Genomic DNA, 13,388 nt, shown 5'->3' with positions numbered 1-13,388 from the left:
GCCCACAGCTCCAGAACACAATAATTGTCATGTGGCACATTTCGCCCCAAAGGTCCCAAGCCAGTTTACAGGTTGGGGTGGGGTTTTTTTGGTTGTTTTTTTTTTTTTTAAACTGCACACGTACATCATCTTACACAGACATAACTCCCACTACACTTGGCTGTCACTAAAATAAGCAGTAAACAATTTCAAAAAAATACAGGGCCAAGCTATCTTGTATAGCTGTAGCAGTCAGTCATTTCTCTTCCACTATTAGCAGAACCACACTAAGGTTGAAACTGGTTAGCGGATAACAACAAAAAAAATTCAAAGACAATCTAAACTGAGATACACACATGTTGGCTGATGACTCACGCTCACCTTGTGGCATCTGTGCAATCTTGAATTTCATGCATTCAGCAATAAAGCATTACAAGGTAGAACATACAACTCTGTCAGTGTTTGCACACAGCTTAGCTACCTGCAAGCCTTCACCATCCAGCCAGTTACATTATTTGTCAGTTTAACAGCTTGCAGCATGATAGTACCCCAAACTCATTCTCATTGTAAGTGGCTGCCAATGATTCTAGTTCTTGAGAAAGACAGAGGCAGGATGTCTGATTTTTCATGTTATAAAAAGGGGTATGAGAGGTAGGCAACAGCAGAAAGTAGGGCACAGGCTGCTTTTCTTCTCTCCTGTGGCAACGTGGGGAACAAGCCATCTACATAGTAGGTCTCATCTTTGCCTGCCACTTCTTGCTCATTTTTATCCCACCCTAATAGGCTGCTTATCAGCTTTTTGTTCCACTGGAAGGCATTTTCCCCCAAAACCCAACTGATTCCTTGGAGGACTGCAGTGACATTAAACACAGTGCATCTCTCTTCTCTCCCCAGGTATCCTTTAGGTATCACTGTAGATTATACAACGAATGGCGTCAGACCAATCAGCGGGCGATACTCCTAATCCCAAAGTCTGCCAACATCCCCTCCAACCAGCAGTCCCTGCTGGGCCTGCAGTCCCTCAAGAGGAACTCAAAGGAGACAATCGTTTGATTTGGGTAGTTCTACGCAGGGGCCATGCACTAAAAATATTTTCCTCAAACTCACTGGGGACAGACACCATCCAGAACCCAGGAGTGTGCTATTCTGATTTACAAACTCTTCGCAGAGTAATAAATCACTGTTTGAATTCAAATCATGGATGCTGCAATCATATGATATTTGCTAAGCTGCCAAACTTATTTAGCAGATACTGTATGGAATTCTACAAGCTCAGTTAATACTTGCATCATCAAGTGATGCTAACTTTTTTATTGTTTAAAATATTAAACTCTGATAATTAACAACACAAAACAGGTTTAAAAAGTGCTTTTGTTTTTATCATTTCCCGTTTGTACAGTATTATTTCTTTAGGTAGCTAGACAGTAACCAGTGCTGTTTTTTCTTTCCTAAAGCACAGCAATGGCATTCCCCCAGTTGATTTTATTTGAAGGTCCTTTATACCAATATTTTGGATTATTAAAATTTGTGTGTAATGAGTTCTACAAATTGGCATATTATTTAAATGCTATAAAGTGATTAAAAAATTATGTCTGTTTCCTATTTGGCAGGAAAGCTCTGATAGGAAAACTCTTCAGTAATAAATCTAGCATGTGCAAAACAAAGAAATGACACAAATTGCAATAATCTTCCTACTCAAAAGTATTCTAGTACGTAGCAGTCAGGAAAAAAAAAAAATTGTACTTTTTCCACTCAAAAGCAACAAATTAAGCACGACATTCTGCACTGAAGTGCACATTCTGCTGGTGTGAATTCAAACTTAGCCAATTTACTCTGCATTTACACCAAGCTGAATTTAACCCTAATTGTAAGACTTATGTATGCAGAGTTTTCCTTACAAAAATAATAAATGAGATCATTAGACATGTTTGAGGAAGCAGGAACTTGTCTTGCATAAAAATTAGTATTATTTTAAAGCTGCAGAATTTTCAGCTTGACAGGTAGATTTAGCAGAGTATATGTAAACCCTGACTTCTCAGTGTAGCATCTCTTTTTTTAAAAATGTAATACACAGCCTACTATGATGACTAAACTGAATTTGGAGTGTAAAGACTAGACTTTATTCCTGGGTGGCATTATCTATTTCCCCTTGGTTTTATGCCCAATTCATTCAGCAATTCTTCACTCTCAGAAGACACACACACTTATGTAGAGAGACTTTATTTTAAAGAACTACACAAAATTTCATTAACAAATGCTGCTAGAATTAGAAATTTATACATAGCCTTTTGAATAGATGAATTTTTTAGAAATGTGTGTAGACAGCAATGCCACCATGTGCTTTGTTTTTCAAACTCTTGCAGGAACTGAAAATAAAAAGGAACACCTAGCAAGAAGGCTAGTAATTTTCATTCAGATAGTTCAAGGTATTATGGGTGTTTACCATCAGACAAGAGCTTATTTGATGTTGTGTGTGCTCTATAGGAGAAAAAGCCTAGTTCACAAAACCAAGTGTGTTACCTTTTTTTATTCTGTCTTTGGACCAGTCTAGCTGTAGTCATGTTATTTAACAATATTGTTTATAACTGTCAATTTCATGGGGATAAAAGAATCAACTACCTATATAAAGCAACAGCAGCCTCTTTCTGACATAAAACTTGTTTCACAACAAGCCAAGATGTGTAAGAAAATCACAAACCTGCAGATCTATACTCATTAGTCTGACAATAAGGTTGGATTGGTTATATGTTTGGCAGTGAATACCTTTTCTCTTCCAGAGAAAACTGCACAAGATTCTGAAGACATGGCTATCACAAACTCTGTGATAGCCTAAAACCTGTAGTGCTTTTTTTAAAACCATCTTCCCAAAGGCAGCTATCTGCATAGAAGACTGAACAGGCATGTAAGCAGAGTTCCAGGTTAAAAGAAAACCTGCTAGCCAAGGGTGCAGAAATAAAACAAGTCTAGCTGAGTCCGGACACTGTCAGACAGTGTTTTAATACCTATATATTCGCTTTAGGTAAGCTTTCTTCAGAATTTTGTTGCTACTTTATGTTATTTAAATACTTATTATTGGTTTTGTTTCATGAAGCAAAAAATTAGGATGATATGGAATTAAGTAGCAACTAGGAAAACAATTACTCAAATCAAGCTGCAAGGTATATGCACACAGATCAGCATAGTGACTTGTCCCAGCTCATCTGTCTTATTTCAGATTTCATTTTTTGTTTAAAAGACAGCTTATTTAATCTGAAGGCATATTGAAGCAGCCGGAGAGAAAGTACGGTCCAGTTTAGCAAATACACTGCTACTCCAGTTTCTCTGCTTTGATGCACAAGTAGAGCAAAACTGACTGGTGAAGTCACTACCAATAGTCTCCCATGCATTTTCTTGAGAAAAAAATGCCAGAAAAGAACCAGTCACACACTTACCCTTTTGCATTAAACCCATGGAAAAAAGCATGCTTCATGTTCTTCCTTGTTTCTCCTAAAACATAAGAACAGGAAGGTGGGTGATACTAATTCTTATTCCCACTTCCGTTCTGGACTAAAGAGTTGCAGACAGAAGGTTCCTCCTGACAAGTATTGCTTTTTCTTCCACTAGTTGAGGCTGTTGCTGCCACACCAAGTCCAAATTTCAATTAACAATTTTAAAACTGGATCATTACAGCAAATATTCTACAACAGCAGCAATACTCATTTTTGTCTGAATAGATGTGAAAGACAAAATTAACTGCAGCAGTAGCTATGGCTAGCAAAGCTCCTGGCAGTACAATGACATCTTTGTTATGCTATCCTTAAAGAGTTCCCAGTTAAGCAAAAGTAAAAGTTAACTAATGAAAGGATGGAGGAGGGTTTTTTTTTCTTTTTTTAAATAATGTCACTCAGTTTCCTTCTTAGCAACATTATGCTTTCTTCTCATGCAGCTGGCTTTGCCATTTACATTCCTTTTCCTTTAAGAAGTTATATAGAAGGAGCAGTATTCAAATCAGTATTTTGAGCTGCAAGTGATAAAAGCAGCAACAAGTTAAGCCACGCAAAAAAATGTTGTAAGAAGCTACAGACATAATACAGTTTTGTTCCTTCCTTTCGCATCCTGCTTGCTGATGATGGGGATCGGCATCCTAGTGCAGAGTTAAACCCACACAGGGTTTGAATACTACAATTCAGTATGAGTGCAATGCAAAGTGAGGAAGTTTTACCTCTACACAGCCTTTTCCCTGCAAGACTAGTCTATCACATTACATAAAACAACAAACAAGACAAAATTTAGGTAAGGTTAAGCAGTGGTATTTGACAAAATGACAATGCTGAAAAGGTACGAAATTCAACAGCAGGAAGCTGTGCAGCTCCTCACTTCCTGTTGTAGTGAGGAGGATAAAACAGGAAGCAGCAGTATAAACCACTGAAGAAGGGGGAAACCACATTCAATGGATAGAAGAAACTGATACAGAAGGATGTAACTGAAGATTTAGAAGTAACATAGCCTTCTGTTCAGCTGGAAGTAAGTCACAGCGTAAGTAAGATTACAGATGCTTCAGGTGTGGGTTTTTTTGTTGTTGTTTGTTTGTTTTTTTGTTTGTTTGTTTTTTGTTTTTTTTTTTTTTTTCTTTTTTCCTTTACTCAACTGTATAGTTCTGCCACACTGAGACGTCAAACTGTCATTTACATTTCATTTATTAAAAAAAGCTTTGCATCAGTTTCACAGTAGGAAGTCACACGGGGCAATGTCAGAACTTGGTACATAAAGGGCATCAGGGCCAAGAGATACAACTAGCCTTTGATGCGATGGATGCTATCAGAAAGAGATACGAAAAGCTACTGGGAGAAACATGCACTAAGAGAGAGCTAAAAAAGCTCTCCCTTTCAAATGAAGGTAAGCTTAAAAAAACCCACCTTAATAATTGAGCTCTTCATCTGTTATTAGCTCCATTTAACACACAGCTAGTTAATGAAACAAGAATTTTGCTTGCAAGCAGATTTGAGTATTGCCTATTTACTGCCAAATACTGGTTTGGGGTATTCAAAAGTATCTTTAAAAACTGTTAGACAATGCAAAATGTACAACAGAGGCCCCTAGTATTATAAATACATAGTAGGCCCACAAAACAAGCAAGCCTACAGTATGGGTGTATAGATGACACCACCTGCATACTAATTCATTGCTGTTATTCCACATTTCAAATTTAATTTCCACATAAGAAAGCTTTTTCAAAAATCAAGAGTTACACCTCTCGACAGCTGCCATATCTGTTAGTACTTGTGATTGCTTTCAGTTCTTAATTTTTTACTGACAGCCTCTTATACCTCATAGCAATGCTACATTTTTCCTCCCTTTGATGTTGAAAAGTTATAGAACTCATTGTGATTTTTCTTCAACTCAATCTTAAGTGTACAAAATACTTTTCCAATAAAGCTTGTTAAAATACGGAATCAATGTTGACATTCTGTCTACATCATCTCATTACAAACAACAAAGACACACCACCTTCAGAAACAAAATGCTACAGTTGCAGAGAAAACCAACATCACAGTTTCATTCCATGACTTACATTATGGAGAAGGTCAGACTTGCTTGCCAATAATCTTTTCTCTTCATAAAATTCAACAGTCAAACCAGCTATGAAAATTCACATCCAAGAGTTAATTGATAACTGTGGGGAAAATCCTATCAGCTTACGCTGAAATGTGCCTTTATTGATGCCACCAAATTTAACTTTTCTTTCTTTCTTCAGTGTTAATCAGAGAACAAGTCCTGTATTTATGCAAACCCATAAAAGGAAACCAGAGGAGAGCAGCAAAGTACTGAGCAATAAATGCACACCAAGCAAAACCTGAGATAAAATAGCTAACTTTTGCCATAATCCTATGATGGATCTAGTTGAATATTATGAATAATTAAGTGCCCCAGTGTTTCCTTGAGGTTAACCATCATACCAGGAAAGGCTAAATAAGCATTCACATCCATCAGTCATAGCCTCCATTCCCTTTATAAAAATCACCAGTTAGTACTAGTTGTCCTGTTTGGGACAAGAGCTTTAAAGAGCTTTTATTCCCCATCAACTACTTACTTTCTTTGCCTGGAGAAAAATACTTCATAGTCAATTACAATGCAGCCATTTCTGCAAAAACAGCAGTCTTTTTTTCTACTGCAAGTACCTATACTGCTTACAGTGCAGTATCAATATAAAAGGCACTGTTTCACAGATTTGGAGTTTCCCCATAAAACATCCTTTTCACTCCAGAAACCCTCAAATTTGTATCAAAATGATACACTGATAAGACAGTCAAATTTCTCCATGAAAATTTAAGACCAACATTTAAAATTGCTTTTTTTTACAGAAGCAGACAAATTAATAATTAGCAGGTTTTGAATAGAAAAGGTATTTATATTATTTACATGTACATTTCTTTTTCTATATTTTGCTGTCTGCTTGGGCAAATATGATGTATGTATATGCAGCAGGGATAAAGAAGTCATAGGCATAACACAATTTGTAGCGTAGAGCTACAGTTGACTATGCTGTGTAAAGTAATTTGTACCACAGGGCTACTGTTGATTACACTGGGGTTTATTAATGAACTTGTCCACTATAAACAAAGAATGCAGTTTACAGGTTTGCTGCTTTTGCTGTGAACAGACCCCAAAATCAACTATAGAAATAGGACCAGCTGATAGGAATGCATACCTTGCCTCAAGAGTGTTCATCATACAATACTAGTGCTCTACAAGTCAAACCACTTGTTTCCTAAACAGATTCTTACATTCATTCCTGTGAAAATCAAGAGTATTTGAGCAGATACATTTCTCAAAGTGTTTGCCTAGTTGCAAGCAGTAAGTTACTAAACAGTTTTCACCTTCCAGGATGATAAAATTTCTATCTCCTGTCAACTGTGTAACAGATCAATATCAGAGAATGATAATCTGTATCTGTTGCCAATTCCAGAAAGGCCTGAATGTACCTAAAAATAAATCTTCACATATTACTGTAACAGTAGTAATAAAAAGACCTGCCGAATTTAATCACAAGTAGAACATGTCTACAGAGCTAACTGGGGTATTGTTTGCTTCTTCTCTGGCTCATTACCTGACTAACTACCTCCAGAAAACATGAACACATTTCACATAACATTGCATGTAGCCATTTTTCAGCTGTCAGCTACCTTTACCAAATCCACCAGTGTGCCTTCTCTCACCGAGACTGGTGTAGACTATGGCAGTAACCACAACAGCCAAGGCAGTGTATATTGAATGCAGCTCCAGACTAATAGGAACAAGAGCTCTCATAGACATTGTGTGACAGAGGAGAAAAAAATTAGTATTGCATTTGCTGTATACAGTAGCACAACACATACACCTTCACAACCTTGAGGCTGGTGTTTTTCAGTACACCAAAGGCTCACCCTACCTTGCAGTAATCAAAATGCACTTCTGGACTTCAGCGTGGGAAGATGGGGAAGAGGTAGGAAAACAGAAGCTGTTCTGTTTGACAAAGCAGAAACTTTCAAAAATTATTATGGCACTCACAGGGAAGTGTAAGCAGTTTTGGATTTTTTACTTTTTTTAAAAATATTTGAATAGTAAGATCTCCACCTGGTGGTACGATGTTTCAATCTGAAGGTTAGAGTGAACACACATGCGTGCACAGAACTCCCCAGAAGGGTCATTTGTGTTTCCCAGCACTCTTTATGCTAATTTACAGAAATACTTACAACAGCAAAATAATTTTTCTAAAATCAACATTTCTCCCATTAGTTTCAAGTAGCAGCTCCTAGCTACACATTCAGGTAAGAGTTACAGCACTGTTCATCATCCTGGTGACAAAAAACAGGCTCTACAAAAGCTATAACCAAGAATGCTTGATTATACTGGCAGGTTCCTACTATGAATTAAGAATTAGGTATCCAATTCCTACATGCAAAGTATTCTTCTTTACTACTAATTGGAGATATTAACAGTCCTATCTAACTGGCCCAATCAAGTCTTTACTGGAATACATTGCTAGCCTGTGCTATTAGTTTTGAAAACAAACAAGAAATGGAATTACCTGTTTCGTACAACATATGTATTCATTTATATGGCGTATGCCTACAGGTATCTGAAACTACAATGAATAGAAAGCCATTATTCCTACAGATCAAATTGAGGAGTATTCAGAATGTTACAGGATACAGAGTCATGCTTAAAAGACATGAAAATATTTATACTATGTAAACATTCAAATATAAACAGGAAATTAAATCAAGTATTACACTGTGGTTTCATGCAGTTGTTTAAGCCAGCATTACTATCAAAAGAAGCAGTCCCCCTAGTCTTCATCCATCTGCATCTGGCACAAGGTTGAAATGTCACTATGTAGTTCACCAGAAAAGGGAACTTATCCAAGACGAAAGGCATGTTAAAAAGTCTTAAATTTGTCATGAGACTAATGCTAGAAAAAAGCCCAAATCAACTTCCAAAATTCTAGCCATGCATTTGAAAATACTTCCAGACAAACATACTATTTACAGTGTTTCTAAATTTCTATTTATGTTATTGTGCCATGCTTAAACTGCTCAGTCTGGTACTTGTATGATGTAGTAAAAGCCAGTCCAGTAAGAATTAACATATGAGCAAAGACGATGCAGAAATAGTTATGCAACAGAGTTTGAATAAAGCTCTAAAGAAGTAATTTTCCAAACATGAGGTTATGTAACCCATTATTCAGAAAAAGTCTTTATAAGTCAATTGCCACCATTCCACTTACGTTTCACCAGCTTCAAAGCCTATCAGTTCCAAATATTCAACACTCATTCAACTTTTAACTCAGTTCTAGGAAGAAACACTAGGAAGAAATTCCAAAAGCTTTACTTGATAACATCTTAAACAGGGATACTTTATTCAAAGCTTTTTCAGACATTAGATTAATGCAGGAAGGACAGAAAAACTCTCCACATTGACAAAGTTAAAATTGTTTTCCATACAAATGTAGACTAGACCCCTAAAAGACTTAGTTTTGTTCCTACAAATTGTAAACAAGCAACACAATCCATATTAAAACATCCTTCTATTTATTAAAAAAATCATTTAAGAAAATTTAAGCTGGTTACACTATCTTAACACCACAGGTAACACATTTAACACGAATCCTCCTCCAGAATAAAAAATCTAAATAAACAAAAAGAGTACCAATAAGGAGTTTTACGGCATCCTTCATCCTCTGAGTTCTTACCTGAACACAGCTGGGCTATGTTCTTTTTTGTGTGTGTGTGGTTTTTTTGCTTTCAGTTGGTTTTGTCATGTTGGGTTTTTTTTTTTTAAGTGGTTTTTTTTTGGTGGTTTTTTTTGTTGGGTTTTTTTCTTTCTTTTTTTTTAAACAAAGCTGTTCTTTCCTATAAAAAAAATTTTACAGGCTTGATTGTGCTGTAGGAAAAAAAAAAAGTCTCCAGTATAAAAGAATTCATAGTATCGAAAATGCCTTCCCCTTCCCCAACAGCACCTAAATACAAAGAGGTCAACAGCAACTGGCTAGTCTAGAGTGGTGTAATCTAGAAAATTGATCCCCAAAACACAGTGGAATATTTCTATTCCACAAGGTTTCAATAAAAAAAGACTGGCATATAAATCTGTGGGAGAGCGACACAATTTTTCAAGCAGTACATTGTTCAGAGTCAACAATTCACGTCCTGTGAGAAAGTTACAGATACTTCTTTTACAAAACTTCCTTTTCAGTGGCAAAGGAAATTAAGGCCATCAGACTCACAGCTTAAAAATTTACATACAGAAAATACAAAAATACATTGTGCTTCTGAGATGGCTCTGTTCTGTAGGCAAGGATTACCATGATTTGAGGAACCTGGCTGACGAAGTTTACATGATCGCACAGCTTCTGTTAGATGTCTCTGGGCCTGCCTGTTATGAATAGAAAGAGTCATCTTCAAAGAGAAATCCAGCAGTAAAAGATTTAACAACTCAAAATAATATACTGTACATTTTTGATATATGAAATTATTAGCCTGGCATGGTCTAAGCAAGAGTCAGCATGCAAAGCTGTACAACCTGTTGTCCCCTGTAAGTAAAAGAATGCTAGATATCCTTTTTTTATGAGAGATAATGGAGGACAGGTACCAGAAAAAACACAGCTTAAATAATTATCATATTTGATTTCAAGTCAAAAAGCATCATTGAGTTTAGATACATGGTGAATACTGCAGGGAGCATATACAAGTACCTTGAGTTTTTATCTAAAGAAATCTGATCTCTCTATAACATTTTTGTAAGTAAGGCTGCTAAGACACACACTTTAGCTGAACTATACAAACCCAGAAACCACAAGAGCAGCTGGATGCGCTTCAGTACTTTTGCATAACTGCAATAAAAACCTGACTCTATATTAAATGCCACATTACTTTTTTTTTTTTTTAAGAACTGATCAAAACACTAAGGCAGTAGATAAAACTAAGAACATGAACAATCAAGTATGTTTCATCTCTGTCTTTTCCCTTATATTTCAAAACATTTTAGTGTCACTGCAAGCTCACACCTTTCCACTGCCTTCAGAGTTGCATTTCTTCAGCATGCAAGAGACATTTTCTCTCAGAGTGCCTTCAAATCTCTCATTTTCTCTGACAGAGGGAATGAGAGATTTAAGTTCTCAAAACTTTAGGTAAATTTAGGTGTACCTGCTTAAGCCAAACTTTACCATGAACAATTGGGCTGGGGGAAATCTTACCAGGAACAGAGTTTAAGAAAAAAAAAAAAGCCCAAATCTTTAAGATTTAAACCCTTGTTTTAAGAAAAATCTACTTGTCTCCATCAAGGGAATATGTGAAGTAATATTTTTTTTTATACTGGTTTTAATAACACATGCTTTCATTAAATTACAGAGTAAACAAAACAAAAATAAAAGAATACTTGCACCCAAACATGTATGATATTTTCCCAAAAATTCATTACTTATATATCTGTTTTTTCAACCTAAATAACCTTGTTAACATAAAACAAGATACCTGCTGGTAAAGGTCTTCCTCCACAGCTTCAGCTGCATCTTCCTCAACTGCCTGCTCTTCCTCTTCATGTGTAGTCGTTTTAAAGACAGTGCTTCTCTGAGCAACCTCCTGCAACAGAGTCTTATTTTAAGACTTGACTCCTCTAAAGATCTGTTGCTAATCTACTTAGATTTTGAGAAATGGGAGTTCCAGCTGTTGGAAAAGCTACTTCTACTGATTTTGCCTATGTACTTTTCATGTACTGCTACGCATAAACAGCATTCATAACACCTTAGTTTTAAATCTCTTAATGATTAAAAAGAGTCTTTCTAACAATACACTCAAGTTCTTCCAAATTTGCTTTTTTAATATATTTAAATATTTTCTTTCAGTTGCAAGAGGTCATAGCAACTGTCCTACCCAAAGTTGTAACTCCTACCCCACCAGAATTAATGCCTCATTGCTTAAAGTGAGTTTCACTGTAACATTCCCCACCCCTCATAAACACACAGTTTTAAGGAAAACTGATTTAAGAGACAAATCAAAGAGTTCACTAAAACCTTTTCTTCTCAAAACATATTCTAAGGCACTGCCCAATTCCTGGCATGAGGGCAGTGTCTGAACAAGTCATTCTTCTACTACTTACACTCAACATAGGGAAAAATTTCATACACTTCAATAGATTGCATTCCTAAATTGCAGTTAAGACAGACAGGGGGTACCATAGGCTTGGTTGGAAAGCAAAAGAAGAAAACTTTACTGAACACTTGTGTGCATTCATGTGTAAAGTCCTAACAATGGTTCTACCTGCATCTTTATAGGGGATGGCACCACAGAAAAACAAATTTAAACACATCTGAGGCACTTTACCTCTCCCTGAGAATTTTTCAGTACAACTTTCATATCTATACCAGTGCCCCAAGAATTCTGGTTCTTCCAGATGAGGTCAGTGGGAGGGCTAGCAGTTATTCCAGCATCTGCAGCCCAGATCTGTTAAAAGAAGTCACATGCAAGCATTATTTGCTAGTCTTACAGATTTCCATGTTATTTATTAAGTTAATGTATTCCACTTAAGTGACACTGGTGAATCTCCTCCAGTTAAGAAAATACAAGTCTCTGCCTACCTAATTCCAAAGTATCTTACAATAAAACACGCCAACGTTTTTAATGCAGAGACTTTTGAATATGTAAATGCACCTGTTCATGGTCAAAATTATTCCTCCATATAGAAAGTAAGTTTCTGAAAAACATGTCTCTGTCCAACTTCTTCCCAGCAATTGATATAACTAAGACCAATACAAATATAGGTGATTATTTTCTGAACATATACATAGAAAGGACAAAACTAAAAACCTTGCATCTTATTGACACACACAAGTTGGCCTAAAGCCCATTTCAACTGAACAGCTGAAGCTTGACAACTTACTTTAACAGTTTGGCCTGCCTTTAGTATATATCTTGAGGTATATCTGTAACTAGCAGAAGTGTCTCTTATTTTTAGGATTATCTCCCAACCTCCCATAGGTTGATCCTAATGAAAATAAGAAAAAAAAATTTCCATCAGCAGACATTTTCTATTACATGTGTAGGGTATTTTACATATAAGGCCATGAGGCACATAAAATTTTCAGTAAAAAGTTTTATTATCACTTGATCTTCAGCATGCAGTTAGAATAATTTTAGTTAAATTTGTCTTACCTCTTATTGCAAGTTAAAGTTTAATACATCCTGCTTTTCAGTTCTGATGTTACATTAACTAATGTTTATAATTTGCATAAGTTTTGTTATACCTTGATCCAGAAAAATACATAAATAAAACTAAAATCCTCTTACAAAAATATAATACGTTTTTTGAAGCACAGGATAACAAGCAGGCTTCTTAAAAAACAAAATATTTCTGTCAGTCTTCTTAAAATGTGTTTCTACAAATGTACACCACCTCCCACCACATACTCCTGGGCAAGACCTACATTATTTTTTCCTTTCAATTATTTTTTGCCTGTCAACTACTTGACAAGCACTAGCAAATCTAACAGAAAAAAACATATACAAGTCATTATTACAGAATGACTATTTCAAACCAAGAGTAGATCTTTTTTTAAATTCTCCCACCACCTGTTTCCAAACATTAGAACAGTTGCCATGGGAGTCTGAAAACAGCCAGTTAAGATCATCTAAAATAAACAATCTTATTTATTTTAATGGATGCTGACATTCAGTTGGTCATTGCAACAAAACATACCACACTTAAGGAGGATTTTATGTATTTTCTATCTTTTATATATATAAACTGCCAAACACTTGTGAAAATTCCCCAAGTACAGCTTATTACACTGCACTACAGACAGTTGCTCAAATCTAGGCCCCTGGCAAAGTGCTATAACCATGAGTTGTCCATGGCTAGTGGTAACAGAACTGTTGGACCTCCCATGGAACAATGAC

The 13,388-nt window shown here is 36.0% G+C and overlaps 2 protein-coding genes across 8 annotated transcripts in view; one reads left to right on the top strand and one right to left on the bottom strand.

Moving 5' to 3' along the window:
• The window catches only part of LMNB1 (lamin B1), a 55,894-nt gene that overhangs the window by 23,772 nt on the left and 18,734 nt on the right, over positions 1-13,388 (bottom strand). Inside the window, exons 8-11 of one of the 2 annotated variants that reach the window (XM_030004001.2) lie at positions 12,373-12,477; positions 11,817-11,936; positions 10,968-11,075; positions 3,411-3,465 (exon numbers count right to left, since the gene is read on the bottom strand). In XM_030004001.2, coding sequence (XP_029859861.1) covers positions 3,445-3,465; positions 10,968-11,075; positions 11,817-11,936; positions 12,373-12,477 — 354 coding nt within the window. In that variant the 3' untranslated portion in view covers positions 3,411-3,444. Of the gene's footprint in view, positions 1-3,410; positions 3,466-8,833; positions 9,871-10,967; positions 11,076-11,816; positions 11,937-12,372; positions 12,478-13,388 lie in introns of those variants that run through there. The other variant, XM_030004002.2, reaches the window with a different exon arrangement.
• MARCHF3 (membrane associated ring-CH-type finger 3) overlaps positions 1-13,388 on the top strand; it is a 110,749-nt gene that overhangs the window by 79,764 nt on the left and 17,597 nt on the right. For 5 of the 6 annotated variants that reach the window (XM_041120849.1, XM_041120851.1, XM_041120848.1 and 2 more), the window contains one exon: positions 874-5,411. The exons of the other annotated variant lie outside the window; for it this stretch is intronic. In XM_041120849.1, coding sequence (XP_040976783.1) covers positions 874-1,032 — 159 coding nt within the window. In that variant the 3' untranslated portion in view covers positions 1,033-5,411. Of the gene's footprint in view, positions 1-873; positions 5,412-13,388 lie in introns of those variants that run through there. 6 annotated transcript variants of the gene reach the window in all.

Source organism: Aquila chrysaetos, chromosome Z (assembly GCF_900496995.4).
Source record: "Aquila chrysaetos chrysaetos chromosome Z, bAquChr1.4, whole genome shotgun sequence".
NCBI classification, from domain to species: Eukaryota; Metazoa; Chordata; class Aves; order Accipitriformes; family Accipitridae; genus Aquila; species Aquila chrysaetos.
Note: the sequence above shows the minus strand (reverse complement) of the source record. Positions and strands in the feature narration are given on the sequence as shown.